Source organism: Culex quinquefasciatus, chromosome 2 (assembly GCF_015732765.1).
Source record: "Culex quinquefasciatus strain JHB chromosome 2, VPISU_Cqui_1.0_pri_paternal, whole genome shotgun sequence".
NCBI lineage: Eukaryota > Metazoa > Arthropoda > Insecta > Diptera > Culicidae > Culex > Culex quinquefasciatus.
The window spans coordinates 192085574-192105693 of NC_051862.1; the positions used below are offsets into that span (position 1 = coordinate 192085574).

The 20120-nt window shown below is 44.1% G+C and overlaps 2 protein-coding genes across 3 annotated transcripts in view; one reads left to right on the plus strand and one right to left on the minus strand.

Annotated features, from left to right (window-relative positions):
- The first annotated feature begins 1953 nt into the window (after positions 1–1953).
- On the plus strand, positions 1954–5395 carry LOC6031865 (probable alpha-glucosidase). The gene is made up of 2 exons (XM_001842514.2): positions 1954–2921; positions 3815–5395. The coding sequence occupies exons 1-2, from the start codon at positions 2386–2388 to the stop codon at positions 5178–5180; spliced, it is 1902 nt and encodes a 633-aa protein (XP_001842566.2). The 5' UTR covers positions 1954–2385; the 3' UTR covers positions 5181–5395.
- The window catches only part of LOC6031866 (protein expanded), an 85258-nt gene continuing 70352 nt past the window's right edge, over positions 5215–20120 (minus strand). For both annotated transcript variants that reach the window (XM_038258260.1, XM_038258259.1), the window contains exons 2-6: positions 18963–19097; positions 18624–18769; positions 10847–10926; positions 7370–10757; positions 5215–7308 (exon numbers count right to left, since the gene is read on the minus strand). In XM_038258260.1, the coding sequence (XP_038114188.1) occupies positions 6773–7308; positions 7370–10757; positions 10847–10926; positions 18624–18769; positions 18963–19054 (4242 nt within the window). In that variant the 5' untranslated portion in view covers positions 19055–19097 and the 3' untranslated portion in view covers positions 5215–6772. The remainder of the gene's footprint in view (positions 7309–7369; positions 10758–10846; positions 10927–18623; positions 18770–18962; positions 19098–20120) is intronic.

The following is a 20120-nucleotide window of genomic DNA, read 5'->3' on the forward strand; positions in this document are numbered from 1 at the left end:
GGGAACTTTTGTTGTGCACACTTAGCACAATTGCAGGGGTCGTCCAATTCAAAAAACTACGTAACATCAACATCCACTAACCAATGGCACACTTGACCTAACCCAAATATCCAACTCAAACACCCTTAAAGAAGTTGTGCACATTTAGCACAACTGCAGGGGTCGTCCAATCCAAAAAAAAAACTACGTAACAAAATCAGCCACTACCCAATCTCACACTTAGCCTAACTCAAATATCCAATTTAAAACACTTTTAAGTAGTTGTGCACACTGAGCACAACTGCAGGGATCGTCCTATCAAAAAAAAATACGTAACAACATCATCCACTAAACAATGTCACACTTAGCCTAACCCAAATATTCAATTCAAACACCCTCCAAGTAGCTGTGCACACTTAGGACAATTGCAGGGGTCGTCCAAACCAAAAAAAAAACACGTAACAACATCATTCACGTAGTTGTGCACGCTTAGCACAACTGTAGGGGTCGTCCATGTTCAAAGACTAAGTATTGATTTTTTTTTTATCACTTTTGTTCTATTCGATACAAACTAAGAATTCATTGCAAGAGACACACTTGTTCTAACTGCAATCTACCATAACAGTTCTATGGTTTGTGTCCTGGATATCTTGCATTTCTAAAAAGGTCGTATGACATGAGGGAAATAAAATAAACTAGCTCAAAGTTTTTACATAATCATTTTCTTCTGTTTGTAAAAGTAGCTTTTCGTCATAGTTGGTCTTTTTGAAGCTATTTCATGGATTATCATACTTATATTTATGAATCCTCACACTTCACTAAGTTTTTCTTAATAAAATTCATGTTTTAACGGTAGTTGCTCTCAAAAACTGCAATTTTCACAATTAATTTAATGATAAACAAGTCTATTAAAAAAGTTTTGTTGAGAAAATGTTCCTTAACTAGCAACAATTCAAAGTTACTACGCAAAAACATTGAAACAAACAATAACTACTATTTTAACAATAAATGACTCTGCGCACTTTTGTACCAAGTGCCACGTTGGAAGTATACACGACTCTGCCATCGAAGAAGCATTTTAGCTCAACTGCAAAATTTGCCCTGTGCACGTTTGTGCTAACTAATACAAATCACTGTTCAAGACACACTTGTGCTAATTGCAAGCATGATTTTTTTTCGTAATTTCTCCGCTAATTTTTTTTTTGCATTTCAAAAGTTTTCATATTTTACCATGTCTTTAAGTTATGTCAGGAGCATACTTTAAAATTATTAGGACAATTTTTTGTTGAATAGTTTCCCAGAAACAGTAATTCAAAGTTAAAAAGTCGATTTTCTCGTAACTACCAAAATGTCAGTTAGTATAAGAGAGCACACAAGCATCGATATGCTTTCTATAAATTTGGTCGTTAAAGGTGTAGATTACGATATACAATTTTGGTGTCTTGGACAAAGTTGCTTGAATTGGCAAGTCCAACAATTTTCTAGAAAGCAAAAAAAAACCCAAAAATATTCCTGAAAAGTTAGATTTTCAAAATCGCCCTATCGTGAGGCAACCTTATTTTCAACCAAACCAAAAGTTGCTCCTTTTCATTTGCAACAACTTTTCTGAAGACACCAAAGCTCCAAAACTGCACATTTTTTTCGGAAAACCAATTTCCACTTATTTGTGCGATCTGGATCACTGTTTAATGGAGACGCATGGTGCTTTATTTCTCATCAACAATATTTCCTTCCCCTAACAATTGTTCCACCCTGTGCTATGAATTTCCCAAAACAAAAAAAAACAAGTCCTCCACTGCTACAATCAAACCCCACCGTCCTTGAATGTAAACACACGGCGGCGGTCAGATTATAATGTTTTGTTTTGATCGGAGCAAAACCCTCCCCACCACGTGCGCCTGTGCGTGTGTGTTGGTGTGGAAAACTCGCACATGCGCTCCACCCGATTATGGCAGCGAGACATTTTCCGTGCGCTATAAAGAAATTTCTTCCCTCATTCTTGTGCGTAAAATTTGTCACACCGTCTGGGCCGCGCTCGAATTCCTGCAAATTTCTGGATATCGCGATTGATCTCGGTTTCGATTTCGCTGTCGTCAGCACGGGGGATCTCTTGTGAGTTGAGTTTTGTTATGCTTGCGTCGCTGATCAATTGGGAATCGCTCGTTGGCGATAGATTTTAATTTGTGCCAATTGAAGTGTGACATCGCGCGGTTTCGTCGGTGTGGGTGTCTCCCCCCTAAGTTGGTGTGCGAAGAAGATATTTGGTGACGGGCGGCAGTCTCGTTCAGACTATCGTCATTCTAGTGCTGAATCCGCAGTGTGTTGTGCAACTCGGACGTCGACGGCGATCTCGTGACTTTGGCTCGTTTTCCGATCGATCGATGAAGTGTTGGTGAAAAGGGAACAATGAATCACTTGCAAATTTCGACCGATCCGACATTGCTCGGCGTTGAGCTGCCGGATTCGCTGACGACTTCGCCATCGGTTTCGACGTTCTTGCCCGAGGAGGACGCCTCCACATGTCTGCTCCTCCCGGGAACTCCGAGCCCTCCGTTGGACTTTACCCACCCGTTGACGCCCAGCATGGGCAACGCGGACAACTGCGAAACGGGGGCCGGCGATGATCCGGCAGCGGAAACCAGCTCATCCGGCAGTTCCGGTATCGGTATGGTGGGTGGCTGTACTACCGGCGCCTCCAACCTGTTCAACAACCACAGTGACTACCAGCATCTGCGCAAGAAGAGTGGAACCGAGGAGAATGGAATGCATCCCACCGGAGGGGTGATGAGCATCACCCTGACGAAGGATATGCCCGGCTTTGTGCACTGGAATTGGCCGCTGATCCGGAAGTGTACCTTCTTTGTGTTTCTGTCCGGAATCATCGCCATGGTGGGCATTGTGGTAGCGATGATTGCGACGCTGCCCAAGTCGTGCAATCCAGCGTGAGTAGATTGAGGGATATTGTTTTGCGTTTCAAGTAGCATGAAGGTCATTAGAGGTGATGCTGCGGGTGGAGACGTTTGCAGAAAGGCTTTCTCTGGAGGCTTATGTTGGTTCTATTTGTTTGACGGTTTTATGTTTACCTTTAGGATAGCAATCGCTATAAAATTCACTTCATAATATTGCTCCTCCATTAAACATTTCGTTGTCTATTTGATGGAGACACATGATTTCACCAATTTTTTACCCCACAAAATAAGGGAACCGGTTATGATTTAAAAATTCAAACAAAATAGAAATAGATTTTTGAAAATCCATTTCAAAGAAACTCTAAATCAATCAAACACTAACCTACTTGTTTTTAAAGAACTGCTATTTTTAACGAAAGAAAAAACAGTCTGAGCATGAAGCACCAGGCGTCAACAGAAAAACGTACTGGGAACTCATTTCCAACTAAATTTGGAACATGTAGTATACTTTTAGTAGAAAGATAGTGATAGTTTTAAGTTTTGCAGAGTGTGTTCTGTGATTTATAAAAAGATATGTTAAAAAGGGATGTTTTCCCATACAAATTTCCTTCAAAAGTTTAATCGCTTTGCACAAATTAGGCACTGATACAATTAAACTATTTTTTTAAGCTTGTACAAATTAATTTTAAGCTTGGAAATTTTCATGATTTTTACACCCTACCAATTTTATAATGTAATATTTGTAAGCGATTTTCATACTCCCTAAGCTTATTGATGATATGTTTATGGGTAACTCATTAAAAAATATGTTGAATTGTTGATGCTTAGGGATCATTCTTCTATTACGTAACGCAATATCAGGGTTTCTCCTCCCCCAATTTTTATTACATTTCGTAACAGATCCTAACACTTTTCCCCAATTCCAGCGTCACCTGGTACAAAGGTTCCGTCTTCTACGAGGTATTTCCGGCCAGCTTCCAGGACACCAACGACGACGGTTTGGGCGACATCCGAGGGTTGATTGGCCGAGCGGAGTACTTCAAGGGGCTCGGAGTCGGTGCGGTCCGGCTTAACTCGATCTTCCCTTCGAAGCACTACCCGGACCACTTCCAGGAGGTGACCTCGCTGACGGCGGTGGACGAGGTGCTCGGCAAGGTTGAGGACTTGCAGAAGTTTGCTGCCGTGCTGCACGAGCGGAACATTTCGCTGGTGCTGGACTTGCCGATCTATCCGTTTGTGAACCACCTGAACCCGCCCACCATCGATGTAGACCATTTGCCGAACCGTACAAATGACGATGTTCCGACGAGCGAGTTTCTGCGACTGGCGAGGTCCGTCAAGGGAGGAGAGGAGAATGTTATAACTAGCGTGCTGAGATTCTGGCTGGCAAAGGGAGGTGTCGACGGATTTTACATTAAGGGATTGGAGCACTTCCACGATGATCCGCTGCTGTTGGAGAATATCAAGGAATGGAAGTACACACTGGGTGGAGATCGGGTTCTGATGATTAGCAAACAGTTTATTGATAAACTAGCTGAACCAATTGTTGGCGAGGTTTTAAATCACGTCGACTTGGTGGACGTTCTTTTGGATATGACTAATGGTACGGAAGTGACAGCAAATGTGATCAGAAGTGCCGTTGATGGATCGTTGCTGAAGCACACTAAACATGCGTGGATTCACTGGAGTGTGGGAAGTGTTCACGAGCGTCGTTTGTCTTCCGGTCTTAGTCCTAATGCAACGTTGGCCGCCACGCTAACGCAGCTGATGCTTCCGGGCACGGTTAACATTTTCTACGGTGATGAAATTGCCCTCGAGGAAGCTCACGATCCAACAGGAGAGCACACCGATACGCAACACCTGCACCACCTGACGGCAATGGCATGGAGTGGTAGCCAGAATCAGTTTACCGGAAGAGGAACGTTGCCCTGGTTGCCGAAAAGTGCATCCGCTTCGTTTCATCACTTGGACATCGTGCTGGAAATGATTGCCCTGAGGAAACGATCACCATCGATCTACCTGAACGCGGTTATCAAGGAGGAGCAAATATTGCCCAACACGGACGTCAAATCGAGCCAGAATGATATTCTTGTGCTGCAGCGGTGGTATCCGAGACGGAACTCTTTTGCGTGCATTACCAACTTTGGGCTGAAGAACGCCTCGTTAGATCTGACGGCCATGTTTTACAGTGGAGAAATTGTCGCTGGTACGTCGACCATACGGGAGCGAGTTTATTTTGAAAAGTTCAACGTGGATTCGCTAGAGACGGTGATTGTGAGATTACACAAGTAAATAGGAAGGGTGACAACAGATGGGCTTTTTTTTGTTTTTGATTCATTTTGGATTTTTATTTTATGGAATTTCTTACAAAGAAGAAAATTCAAATAATAACTAGCCTACAAGTAACTTAACACCCTAGCTTGTTCTGTACATAAGTCAACCTTAGCTGTGTTGTATAGAGTAGAGAGAATGTTAATAAAAACTATTAAAAATAACTGTAGGAAAAACATAACGATTACTTTACTACACCCTACACAAACAGAACTCGTGTTTTTATTCCTTGTTGCTGTCAGTGATTCCCTCAAAATAATCGCTACCATCTTTTCGCTCCAAACAATGAAAAAATAAAATATCGTTTTAAATAAAATTCAACGTAACCTAAACCAATGCACTTGTGCACCACTTAAATCGAGGTTTCCTACAATATAGGTATTTTGAGCAAACATGTACCTCACACTATCGCAAATTTGCCCCAGGTTATCGGTTAGTGTGTTTTTTTCTTGTGTGTGTATTTTCGATCCAATCAAACTCTTATGGCGCACTAAACTTAGAATTTCGATTCCTTAGAGGGCTGGGGCTCTTTCCTGATAGATGAATACCTAACTATACAGTTAACGTCTCAAATAGAAATTTCTGATTGAATTTTACCCATTTTTTTTCTTGCATATTCTAGGTCATTAGTCTTGTCCTCCTTGTGTGTGTGCATTCAATATACTCTCTATCTAGGCTAGAATTCTTTTGTTTTGTAAACGGTTTCTACTTAATCGGTAAATTTGGCACTAATTTTATGGATTTTTCTTTTTCGAACTACAATCAAACAGTTAAGCGTTTGCACTGAGGATTTTCTACCATGTTTCATAAATCGTGAATTAATGTGTGTAAAAGTGCCCAAATTGTAAACATCCGGAGGGTAGCTTCCAAAAAAAAGAGAATTCCATTCATATTGTGCCTTTTTGTTTCATGTGCAGAACGCGGTGGACTACATTTCTAACGAGTTTTTTTTTATTATGTTACTATTTCTATCATACAACAGAACTAGAGTTGTGTGCCTAAAAAGAGTTTTTAGTGACAAAAAATCCTGAGTAATTTCCGCTAGAGAAAGTTAATAATTCTAACACGTGCGCCTTTTGATTACCATTTTCAAAAAAAATATTCTGTTATTCGATATCGTTTCCGACACGCACACCATTTTTTCCCGTGTGGAAAATCGCAAGAATGCTTGGAACGAACGGGTGGTACAAACTTTAGTAAAATTAAAATCAAAAGACATGACGCGGAAATAAAGTTTTGAATGTTTCGCGAAAGAGGGAGTGGGTCGCGCGCTTTTCGGTGGGGTCACATTGTGTTTACGTTCCAAGATCTTCCTTCCGGTTTTCTCGAGATTCAGCGGTGGCGTCTCCTAAATACATAGCAAAACTTATAGGGGTCCATTTTATAAAAATGCAAGTAACTGAATTTTCTCTCCCGAATCAAGACGGCAAACATCTTAGCGTTAGCTTAGCGTTAGCATGACACAAAAGGTTTCCGAATGTAAAAGTCTATCGTGTTCCACGTGTGCGCACTCCGTCGTTTCGTCTCGTCTCGTCTTCCCTTCAACATGTGTGTTAGGCACTGGGTTGCGAGGAGCTGTAGCTCTTCTGTTTGGCCGGCGTCGGGTCCATCACGTAGTTGTTGCCCTCGGTGGCCGTCTGGCCGGGCAGCGGCGGCAGCTTGTCGTTCGGATGCCGGTGGCTCACGACGGACGTTTTGCGCGGCTTGACGAGCTGGGTGGTGCTGAGACCCGACACCGGATACTTGGTCTTGGGGGCACCGGCAAGGATGTTCTGCTGCGCGGAGGGGGTTGTGGAAGCGAGAGCGGGCGCGTTACCAACACCCGCCGGACTGCCGTTGGCAGCGGTGCCCATTTTAGGGTGTTTGGGCATAACGAAGGCACGCGTTTGCTTGAGCAGCGACCGATCGTGCATCAGCGCGGAAATCAACGGGAGGTCGAGGTTTTTGCTCTTCTCGCGCAGTGTTTTGATGTCGATGGAGGTGTTTGTGCTCAGCGTGCTAAAGTCAAAGTCCGGGTACTGCTTTCGGATTTGCGCCTGCAGTTTTGCGCTCGGTCCGGACGGTTTCGTCGGGGTAGGTTTCGCGGGTACTGTAAAAAAGGGAAGGAATCAGTACTGAAGGGGTGGACTTTGAGGGCATATGTAACCTACCTTCGGGAGGTCTTTCAACCGTAACGCCAGTCGCCGTCGCCTTTGCGGCGGGTGGAGTTTGCTTCTCCGGGTTGGGCAGCGGGAGGGGTGGCTTCCGGATGGCTTTTCTCGTTTCGTATGGCGGTGGTGGAGGAGGCGGAAGTCGGCGAATTTTGGGCGTACTCTCGACCGAGTTCAGAATGTTGTCGTCGGAGCGGGATCGGACAAACATCGACGTCGAACTGCTGGACACTGGTCGGGGTCGAAGCGGTGGAGGTGGTGGAGGTTCATACGATGAGCAGAGGCTAGCTATCGATGGGCTGTACAGCGGAGAGTAAGCGCCGGGCAGCTGCACGTAGGTGTCGGAGAGATTTTGGGTTGAGGCGTAACGCGAATTTGAGGACAGTGCCATCGAGAGGTAAGGGGTGCTTCGGTAGATTGCATGGTTCTTGCACGCGTCCCAGCTGCGGTTGTGGGCCCGAACAGTGTGATACGCAAGGTACGGCGGCGGTGGTGGGCTTTGAGCCATAGCTGCCAGGATAGAGCCTTGCTTCGCGTCAAGATACTCCTGTTGACTAATGGAGGGATCTTGGATCGGGTAGATGACGTAGTCTACGTCGCTGTACAGCTGCTGTTGGTACAGTTCAATCTGGGAACGTGCCAGTTGGCCAGTGTACACGGTTGCTAGCGTGTGCGCCGGTGGTGGAGGTGGAGGTTGTCGTGGAATCGAAGGTGGTGGAGGCGGATGGTACTGACGTGGCTTGATTACCGGCACAATCACACATGCTCGATGTGGTGGCTTCGGAATCTCCGGATACGGTGGCGGAGGCGAGGTAATGCTTTTATGATACGGAACCACCGGGATACCGATTCCGCTGGGCGTTGACGGAGTTGTTGTGACAGTGGTCGTCGGAATGGGAGACTGCGAGAGATTGCTGATGTTGTTGATGGTTGGTGCTGCGAAGCTTGGTTTGGCCGTTTCTCCTACCACACTGGTGTGTGCCTTGAGGATGTTGATCGCTGGTCGGGTGGTGATGAAGCGTGCTGGCACCTCCTCTGGTATGGATGCTTGAACGGTTGGTGGTGCGACTGTCGCTACAACGGGCGGTGGAATGAGCCGTTCTCGGACCATACTGGTTGGTTTCTGGGGGTACGGCGGAGGATCTCTCAGTGGAATTACCGGTGCCTCGTCCGGACGTATGTCGGGTCCGCGCAATCCGGTGGTTTCGTGATGAGCATTGTAAGGCGGTGGAGGTGGAGGAGGTGAATCGTCGTCGCTTACCAGACTCAGTATCGTTTGCCGCTGCGCGAGTGGCAAGTTACTGTCGATCCGTTTTGGCGGAGCTGGAGGTAGAACTTCATCGTCGTACTCGTCTTCCGTTGGTGCCGTGTCTTCACTGCCTTGCAGGTAGCTCTCTCCTTCCAGTGGCAACGGCAGCGTAACGTAGTCACAGTCGGAATCCAGCGTGTGACTGACTGTTTTCCGTGACGGGTAAGTTCCTCGGCCTACAATCAGATCGGTTAGCTCTTCCGCGCTAAGAAGCGTGTGCTTGTTATCAGTAGGATCGCTGCCATCGCCTCGGAATGATCCCGCTGCGGACACATTCGAGTCCGAACGCATTCTGAACTCGTTGATGTCGCTGTTTAATCGCGTTCGGAAATCACCATCCACAGAATCGATTGGCTCAAGAGGTTCCGCGATTTCACTCTGACACGGTTGGAAGCTTCCGTAGTGCGAACTTTCGTGCGATTCCGATTCGGCAATTTCCGACGATTGACCGGTCATTTCGCTGCTGTTCATCGTGTATACTCCACTGGTTTCCGTTGGCGGTACATGAGCGAGGGTGTAAACTCCCGAGTTGGTTTCCTCTTCCTCCTCGTTGATGTCATGGTCCAGGCATGTGCTCGTGGCGACGCTCAGTGTGCTGTTCTGCGCTGTGTGGCTGTAACCCAGCTCTAGGCTGCTGCAGGTTGATGTTTGACGTCGTTCGATGGAACTGCCGGCATTGTTTTGAGGTAGGCTCATGCAGTCCGTCGCTACAACCACCGTGCTACAGGTGGACGAGCACTGGGAACCGATGTTGTGCTGTGATGAAGGAGACGACTCACAGTCCTTTACCGAACGATCCTTGGGCTCTGTGCTGTCGCTGCTTGCCGATCGCGTTGTGGTGTTGGATCGCATCGAGAGAGCCGCTAGAGTGTCTTCCAGATCTTTCAGCGAGACTTGTCCCACCGATGAGGTTTGTCGACTTACGCTGGGACAGTCGAGCAGATGGGCCAGGGCGAGACTTTCCGTCGATGGCGCTGCCAACGTTGCCGTTGGTGGTGTGTTGATCATAATTTCGAGCTCATCTTCGGAATGGACGCGATCGCTTACGATGCCGGAGGTAGTATTTGAGCTGGTACTGGAGATGACCGATATTCGTTGGTCACTTTTGCTTTTGTAGGGAAGGTTGAGCGCTCGAGAGTACAGGTACGGATACCCGTGAATGCAGCTGCTTTCCTCTTCTTCGCGCTTGATTGCTTCGGTGAGTCGCGGTGCAATTTTCATGGAAAATTGGTGCGTCTCCCGGCACAAGGCTAATATCATTTTGTTCTTGTCGTCATTGACGGAGTACAGGATGATCTTGTTGTCTCCCGATCGGATCTCGAACTTCTTCCGATCGAAGCTGAGCTTGCCGATGCTTGGCCAGTTGAACGTGGTCGCCGTACTGTTGTCGAGCGCGATACGGATTCCCTTGGCATAGATGCTGAGCGAAACCGATCCCAGCCCGGGCTCGTTCTTGGACTGCTTCATTCGGAATGTGTGCGCGTTGATGACCTCGTTCAGGTTGCACGCCTCACGGATGTAGTGCGTTTCGGCGTCCGCTCGGGACATTCCGCGGTTTTCCCGATGGCAAGATGAGAGCGCCGAAATGCCCCACGCAGACCGCAGCATCGGGTTGATGTACTCCTCTGGCCTGAAGTATTCGGTGCTGTTGGCGGGTCCATTTGTGCTACTGCTGGTGGTGGTTGCTGCAGTGGAAGTCGAGGCGGTTGAGGTGGTGGTGGCGACGGCTGCGACAGTCGAACTGCTGCTGGTATTGTTTGCGTTGCTGGTGGTCGTCGGAGTGCTGCTGTTGCTGCTGCAACTGTTGGTGGTACTGCCGTTGGTGCTTGCCGCCGTACTTCCGCCGACTCCATTTTCCTCCTGCAGGTCACCCAGGTCGGCCTGGAGCGAGAGGCCACCGAGCAGCAGCAGCGACTGTTCCGAGCACTCCTTTGGCAGGTCTCGGTTGACGGCATTGTACTTGAGCTGCAGGTAGTAGTTGTGGCGGGACACCTCATCTCGCAGCATCAACGGGCTCTCGATGTAGAACTGCACGCGGAAGTGTAGCTCCAGGAGAGGTTTCCCGTTTGCGTCGAGGCCCTGTGGATGGAGGGGCGGGTGGGAAAAGAGAACGCCGTTTAGTACACGTGGCTAGCGTTTGAGGAACGGAGTTGTTCACAGTTACTTACGTGTGTGTGCGACGAGCGCCAGCTTTTCGGACCGTACTTGGACAGTTTGCTCTCGGGATCGGCAAAGAGGTACTCGCCATCTGTGGAACGATAGAAAACGAGTTGGTATAATTAGCACTTGATTGAAAATATTTCAAGGACTGTTTGCTGGTTTCTGTACTGCTACGAGATTCGGCTTTAATTGTAAGTAGCGGTTCCGTGAGAATTTGTGTGACTCCACGAGGACGAGGCGCAATCAAGTTCAACGCGGAATAGGTCACCCTGGTAATTGTCGAGACCTCAAAGCTACAAGCAAATTTCATTTGAGAATCAATTTTCAAACTTTACGACTTCATAAATCAGAATCGCCGCGATGATCGGATCGTGTTCGGTAAAATGCGAATATCCAGCTTGGAATGCGATTTCAATGCAATTGCTGATAGGACGGATAAAAATTGTGTGTATGAACAGCAGTTGTGAGTGGAATGTAAGTGTGCATGTGGTGCGACGAGGGGTGTGGTAAGTACATGTAAATATTTATAAATGGCGCCAGCTTCGCATCATTCGCGATGAGTCGCAATGTGGAGAACACACTCTGACGGCGTCTACATCTGTAGAGTGCGCGTAGCTGAAACCCTCCGATACGCACTATGGGGCTGGCCTTGGATTCTGGTGACGTCAGACGCTCGAGCAAACCCTTCGATGGACCCCTCGGCCCGTCAGCCATATGATCGCGCTGAGGCGTTCAACACGTCGTCAACGCGCCCGTTTAAAGTCGATCGGAATGCATGCTAATTAAACTTTTTTTTGCGTTTAGGAAAGTTTGCACCACAACAGTGTGATTGCATTGGTATTGGTCGCCATAGGAGGAGAGGGGGTTAGTGTTAGGTATACCGCGCGAATTCAAACTCGTTCTGCTGGCAGTCATTAGATGGCGGCTTGACGAGGGACAGACAGGTGGAACGCGCACAACACACACACACACGCGCGCTCAAACGTAGTATCAAATATCGCAAAAGTGTGTGCTTTTTTTGCAGTTTCGCTGCCGCGGTACAGGTACAGGCGGCATTTTATGATGACCATCACCGTATGTGCAAAGTTGGCTACTTTTGCCGTGTAGTGGCGTTAGAGGGAGCACACACTCACTTTGCATGATGCCAATTTTGTGGATTGCTAATCTGAGCAAATTTGGTGCGAATAATTTGCCATTCATTTAATATTATTTGATTTTGAATAGTTTAGCTCTCTAATTTTGCAATAAAACATAAATAAAATAAATGATTTTATCGAACCCGGAAAATCAGGGGCAAACTTTTTTTTTCAAAAAATCAAAAACAAAAGATGCACTATTTTATTAAAAAGTCAGTTTGTTAGCAGGGGCAGGTCAATATAATTGAGCATCTATATATTTTTATATGACAGTCTAGACTCGATTATCTGAAGCTTCGATTATCCGAAGTTTTGATTATCTGAAATACGATTATTCGAAGGTTTGTATGGGACTTCGGATAAGCGAATCACGACCATTTTTTTTTGTTTTCAACATCAAATTCGAGTTGTGCGACCCAATTTTAGTCAAAATTGATGGGTTGATTGTCTGTTCAATCACATGTCGCATTTTGTCAATATTTCATCACCGCCATCGTTGATTTAAAAATTAGAAGCCACTTTAGTCAAATTAACAATTTGTTTTCGTGATCCGATAAGCCGAAGTGAATTTTTTCCGAGGCCTTCGGATTATCGAGTCTGTAGACTGTATGTACAAAAATATTATATTTGAATGTACAAAATTAATTAAACATTTAATTTGACAAACCTGATTCGCTTTGAACAGCCCCAAAGTTCAAACAAGCCCCAACGTGCGCGCGAATGCGCAGAAAAGAAAAAAAAACGAGAACAAAAATTTGGAATATTCAAATCTTTCTTTTTCTTTCTGTTCGCGTTCGTTTCGTTTTGTGGCTCCCCTTCGCTCCCTCTCCCTCTCTCCCTCACGCTCCCAGTGGATTTCTTCCCGGCTATCGTCTTTCGTCGTCGTCACGAAGCCAATAACCGAGGGCTTGAGCGTGCGCGCGCGAGCGAGCGTTTCGAGAAACGAGTTTTATTCGATCCGCGCGTTGAGAGTCGCGCAATGTGTCCACCTCACCACCACAACCACCTCCGAACCCCGCTCACCATCGCGAGTTGAGGTTGCGCGTTTCTTTCCCTTCTTTCGAATCCGACTGGGCCGACTTTCGCTCCTCACACAAAAACACAAACACACACATACACACATATAGTGGCAGCCACGAAGATAGAAACAAAACCGGACTCGCCCATAAGCCTTGAACTCTCCCTCTTTGCGCGCGCGTTTTGAATTTGACACACACACACCGGCACACAAATACACAGATACGTGCCAAGAAATCGTTTCGTTATGACAAAAGGAAGGCTTTTCACATTTTTCTTCTGCCCTCCAAAACGAGAGTTTTCTCAACCGCGGTGTGTGTGTTTGTTGGCATGTCCTGGCCATAGCATAAATTCCCCCCTCTACAGCCACACACACACACACACACACACACACACACACAGTCACCCTCACGCCGATGCAAAGAGAGGAAAAACAAACTCGTTAAAATTTTAATCGCGATCGCGTCCAATTTCGGGGGCACCTCTCTGGACCAGTTTTGCGCGACGCGATCGTCCAAAAATCGCCTTCCAACAGTTCGGTAGGGGTTCCTCGCCGACGACCGCGTTCAAGTCACCCGGGGTTGATGTCGAGATTTCGGTCGGTTGGTTTCGGGTTCGGTGGGGAGGGAAATGTCGAGACCCCGGGAACCTTTAATTTACATAATCGATTTGTATTTGTCATCATCAATTTTACTTTTGGACGTTGATTTTCCGTGGTACGGTTCTCTCGGTTCTGACAGCGCACGCAGGTTTCGTTGAGTCTTCTTCGGGGAATCAGTTTTTAAGGGGGAGACACCAATGTTTGCCATAAGTATCATATTCTTCAAACATTTTGGGTTAGTTTGAATATGAGCTTTTAACAAGTTCCCAATGTTTGAAGTATAATTTTCCACCCAAGTAACATTTTTTTCCAGGAGTTCTACAAGAGCTCTTCAAGATAGCTACAGCATAGCAGTTTGGACCGCGGTAGGATAAAACTCTCTTCAAGTACTCTTCCAAACTCCTGAAGAAGTTTTGAAGAGAATTTTATCCTACCGCGGTCCAAACTGCTATGCTGTAGCTATCTTGAAGAGCTCTTGTAGAAATCCTAGTTTATGCAACGAGTTGCAAAAAGAGGATTTTTTCAGCACGAGTCGTACATTTATCCAACGAGGTTCACCGAGTTGTATAAATACGAAGAGTGCTGAAAAAATCAAGTTTTACAACGAGTTCCATACAACATTTTTGCAATTCCAAAAAACACACACTGAGTGAAATTTTATGTAAAATTTTTATGTATTTTGTCAATAAATCGTTTAAATCAAAAGAGTAGAACTTTTCAGCATTTATTTTGAAAAGTGTTGCTATTCGATTTTGTTATTTTTGGTACAGAAAAGTAGGCTATTTCGTCGTTCAAGAATGACAGGAAAAGTAAGTAGTTTCACGACGGAATTGCAAAAATATTTTTACCGAAAAGCTCGTCCAATTTCCCATAAGTTTGTCTTTGACCACATTTCAATTGGATGTATGGGCTTACAGATATAAGCTAATTACATTGCTCATTACTGAATACATAATGTTTCTTCAGTGATACAGTCATCCCACATATTCGGAACACCCACAAATTCGGAACAATTTTGTGATAATTTGTCAAAAGCATGCCAAATGCATCTTTTCTGTGTACCCTACTATTTTTAGGACCTTTATTTGGACATTCTTTTGCTATTTCATTAATATAAGTAGTACTTTTAAAACAAAAAAACTGCATTTCGAGACTATTTTATTCAGAGCAGCAAAACGCTGCCGAACAAATTGTCCGAATTTGTGGATTTAAAGGGCCAAAGTATTTCTTCAAAAACTTGATATAAAACGTTAAAATTTGCAGTTGTTCGATACAGCATTCAAAAGATCGCAAAAACAGCTTTCAAATGAAGGTAAAAGCGAATCATTATGTTCAATTATCGATTTTCTATGATTTTTTGAACATTGGCCGATCTGTAAACTGTTCCAAATATGAGGGATGACTGTAGTAAATTAGCTTATATCTGTAAGCCCATACATCCAATTGAAATGTGGTCAAAGACAAACTTATGGGAAATTGGACGAGCTTTTCGGTAAAAATATTTTCGAGACTGAAAAATCAAGTCTGTCATATAGAAATTGCCAAAAACCATCAAAAACCTATTTTTTCAACATTTTTATTTTTAAACCGCTGTAACTTCACAAGGATTGGACTTTTTTTTGTATTTTTAGGGCAATAAACTATTTAAATTTGACTAAAATATGATTGCAGAATTCAAATTTGATAGTAAAAGTAAGGAAATAAAAAAAAATATACTTTTTTTGGTTCATGATTCGATTATTCGAAGCCCGTTTTTGGTTCATGATTCGATTATTCAAAGCCCGTACAGACCTTCGGATAATCGAGTCACTACATACTAGAAAATTAGCTTAAAAATAGACCAAATCATTAACCTGACAAAAAATTGTATTTGTGCAACACTAACTTTCTTTGCTTTGAAATTTGAGTATAATTTATATATTTTTTTTTAAACAAATGCAAATTTTACAAACTCAAGTTCATATATTAAATTAAAAAAATCTCACTTACTTTTTCAAAATTTTCAAAAAGAACTCAGAATTTTATACTCTGATATTTTCCTTATTCTCAATTTTCCACAATTGATATTAATTTTTTTCAAAGTTTTGTATCGATCTCATCTTAAAACCGCTCGACCATCTCTACCGTTGCCCCCCGGTCGGCCAACGAGGAATCTCGTCCCCGTGAAGACACAGGGCGAGGCTCTGAATGCTGTCGAACAGGAAATTTGCCTCGGGACATAAACGGGCGCGCGAGATATCTTCAACCAGCTAGCTGGAGACTTCGCTGGTGGAAGAGAGAATCGAGTTCGAGGGAATGCGGCGACGACGACGAGATGGCAACGCGCGCGCGCGCTCTCTCGAAGCGAAAGATCAGGCAAAGGAAGATTGTACGATCGAACAACAACAACAACAACCGGCCTGGAGAGTCGCGCGATGGAGGAGGGAGAAGAAGAAGCAGCAGCGAGATGCTGAAATGAAGCATTTTGGGAGGAGAAGGAGAAGATGGAGGGGAGAGCAGAAGCAGGGTTGGAAAAACGAAGCATGAATAAAAAGGCAAAGGAATTTCATTTCACGAGAGGCATCAGGAGAGGATCCAAAAGACATAAGACGCGTGTTTAGTAATTCAGGTAGCTGTTGGACCCGTTGTTGTTGTTGTTGTTGTTTTCGTTTGGGCTGATGTCGATGGTGTTGTTGTTGTTGTTGTTCTGCCTGCCAGCGTTTTTTCTTCTTCCTCTGTATCCCTCTCCCCGACGACGAAGTTCGCTTATAATTTGTGTACCCATTTCGTCGACAACCTGGTCCGCGTCCTGCCACGACGACGATGATGATGGCTTTTCGAGGTTCGGTCTTGGGCGCGAGATGGCTTATCTGCCACATGTACCAGCCAGCGTATTTATGACAAGATGGAGATTTTGTGCATCGTTCGCCCCCGAAAAGCGATCATCGAAAACGCTGTTTTTACTGGGATTTACCTCGAAAAAAAAAGGCGAATGTCTAGATCTGATAGCGTGCCCCCTCGTGAGCTAATGATCGAGATCGAGGGGGAAGCGATCGCTATCAAGGGAGGTCATACTTTGTAAAGAGGTTCAAATGTTAAGGGACGATCGAACGTCGTGCACGCTCCATTAGTTTCACTGGAAAAAATGTCGAGAGAAAGAAAAAAATGTGCACATAAATTCTGCTTGTCGCTATAAATCTCTGGATCAGTGTCTTAAATTGCAGCCATCCTGGGCCCGTGGAGCAAGAGCAAGGGAAGAGGAATCAATTTCCAAATTTGATGAAAGGACGTGAATGTAAACTTATCGAGTGATTTCCTGACGATGCTTTCAATTAAGGTTTTGAGAACTGTTTGAACGAAACTCGTAAATTGGGGTGCGGACTGCGGAGTCGTAAAAATTATTCGTGTAGGATTTAAAAATTGAATTTTCACGTATTTTTTTTTTATTTGGAGTGCAGGTTTCTGGTAGGCAAAATTGATTAGGCATGGCTTTTGCGTCAATATGACCACTAAAATAAGAAAGACTGGAGTGCGTGCAGACGACGAACCTATCATTTTGATAACAGAGCAGTTCTCTGCAAAATTGATCTTTTTTCTTAAATTTTAATTTTTGTATTTTTGAATCCTGCTGAAATTTTTATAGTGCTTTTGGTATGCCCAAAGAAGCCATTTTGCATCATTAGTTTGTCCATATAATGTTCCATACAAATTTGGCAGCTGTCCATACAAAAATGATGTATGAAAATTCAAAAATCTGTATCTTTTGAAGGATTTATTTGATCGATTTGGTGTCTTCGGCAAAGTTGTAGGTATGGTACACTCAAAAAACATGATACATGGTAAAAAAAAAATTGATGATTTTTTATTTAACTTTTTGTCACTGAAACTTGATTAAAAAAACGACTATTTATATTTTTTTGATTTTCTGATATGTTTTAGGGGACATAAAATGTCAACTTTTCAAACATTTCCAGGTTGTGCAAAAAATCTTTGACCGAGTTATGAATTTTTGAATCAATACTGTTTTTTTCCTCAAAAATCGAAATATTGGTCTCAAAAATGTTTTAACTTCTTTTTTTTCAAAATAGTCGCAGTATTTCATTTTTTTAAATTAGTGCACATGTTTGCCCACTTCTGAAAAATTTTTTTTTTTGAAATGTTGAGAAAATTTGCTATATTTTGCTTTTTTGAACTATGTTGATACGATCCTTAGTAGCTGGGATATTGCCATGCAAAGATTTAAAAACAGGAAAATTGATGTTTTCTAAGTCTCACCCAAACAACCCACCATTTTCTAACGTCGATATCTCAGCAACTAATGGTCCGATTTACTGTGTTAAATTATGAAACATTCGTGAAATTTTCCGCTCTTTTTGAAAATAATTTCAAATTAAGACTAACATTTCAAAAGAGCCAAACATTCAATATTACGCCCTTTCGAAAATTTTGAAAATATTGAGTTTTTAGTGATTTTTGGCACATTTATTGAGTTTTCACTTCATTGAACCAAACAAATACAGTTGTTTTGTATAGATATAAGGATTTAGTGTAATTTGAATACTTTTCAATATAACTTTTGTTGTTTATTTATTTTATTGAAAAAATACCTTTCAATATTTATAAAAATTTCATCATTTGTATTGTTTTCTTGAGTTCATAGATTTGTACATAATTCCGGGGTGACATTGATAGAAATTGGATCAGGCCACAAATTTTGATGCATCCAATGGTACAGTCACATTTTTGCAAATATGATCGATAATAAGTTATCCTTTAATGCTTTCATACTCAACATTTTCAAAAATGTTCAGATATTAATTTGATGGGCATTTGAAAAACCTATCAAAGTCACCCTAGTTTACGGTATTAATTTAGTAACTTTCTCAAAGAAAACTTTGATGATTTATAGTAAATTATGAGATTGCCAAAGGTTTTTTTTTTTCTAAAATAAACATGGTCGCCAAATGGCCAACCTCGAAGAAGCCTTAAATCTCACAGCAGCAACATCCTTCATAAAGTCACAAAATCTTCGGCTTGAGGTGCCTGACTTACCGATGAGCACGGCCAGCCCGAACAGCTCGGTGTCCAGCATGCCCTGCTTGGAAAAGTGCAGACATGTCTGGGCGTAGACTTCGCGAACGCGACTTTTTGCTTCGACTAGGAAGTACAGGGTGCGTGGCTGGGGCGTTCCTAATAATCTGCGGAATTCGCGGAAAGAAATGCAAAAAAAAGACACAAATTAGTTCAGGTTGTGGGGTAAGTGGCGTTGGGAGGTTGGGATTTCGCTGGCCGCTGGTGATTTATGGTGGCACACGTCCGAACGAGGTCACACAGATTAATCACGTGGCAGGCCACCTCTCGTGCCGGGGGCGATCGTTGACTTTTACTTACTTTAAGGCTAGAAATCTGGTACCCGGAGGTAGAGGGCGGGACGGTGGCGCGCAAACCTCTAAGGGTGCGCTGACAGTGCAAAAAGCTCGCATGCTGCATCGTTACCAGCTGCAACTAACTTTTACGAAAGAGTTCCTGCAATTGAGAGAAAGCAAACAGAGGGTGAAAAAGAGGGTTTTTATTTAAATCACTCGTGGTTTGGAATGTTTGGGGACGGTGGGACGGTGGAGGGCGGGGTTATTATACGCTCAACATTGTGTTTGTGAATGTGTGTGTGTGTGTGTGTCTTATACAACTTTTTCAATATCCCTGATGTTAACGGAGCTGCTGGACCTGAATCGGGGAGGGAAAATTCGGTAGTTATACACGAAGGCTGATGATTTTCTTCGTAATTCAGGGAGAGCTTGAAATTGGAAAACCACCAGCCATATAATTATCCTTTCGTTCGTGTTGCTTCTTTTCGAAAGGGGCTTTGCGGAGAATGTTGCCTCGAATTCCGTCCACAGAAGATCCTTCAGCTGCTGCAGCCTGTCTTTCCGAACTTCAATATTCGGGAATGGTTCGCTCACGTTCAGAACATTTATTACGCTTTTTTTTCTCTCCATGCCCTCTTCTGTTCAGAAGGGACTGCTGCAACGATCGCCTACAGCGAACTTGACGCAGCAGCAGCGATGGAATTCTTCGTCTTTCTTCACGTTCAGTTTTCTCCACTCTCTGGAGATCTCCGAAGACCTGACCACAACGAGCAGCCTCTTCAGCGAACACGAACAGATGGTGAGTTGTGAAAAGAGGTTTTTTCCTACATCCCTTCGGGTAATAAACCAAAGGAATGTGGATCCGTTTTTTGTTGCTGTTGGACTCGTTGGTCGCGCGTTCTTGGTAGCGTGATCGTGGTTTGGGCTTGGGCTCTGTTCTTTTTTTATTGTTATTATCGCGTTATTATTCTTCGAAGAGGCCCTTGGATCGCGCGCTGTTGCTTCGCGTGAGCTGGAGTGCTTTTTTGTCGGGGGGTTCGACGAGGACCAGCAGCACATGTGCACGCTAGGTTCTTGACGGTTGCTGGTTGGTAGCATCTTGAGATTGGAGGAGGGCTAGGACCACAAGAAAAAAAAAAGGATGGCGAGCGCGATTGGAGCACACAGGTTGCAGCTGTCTGCA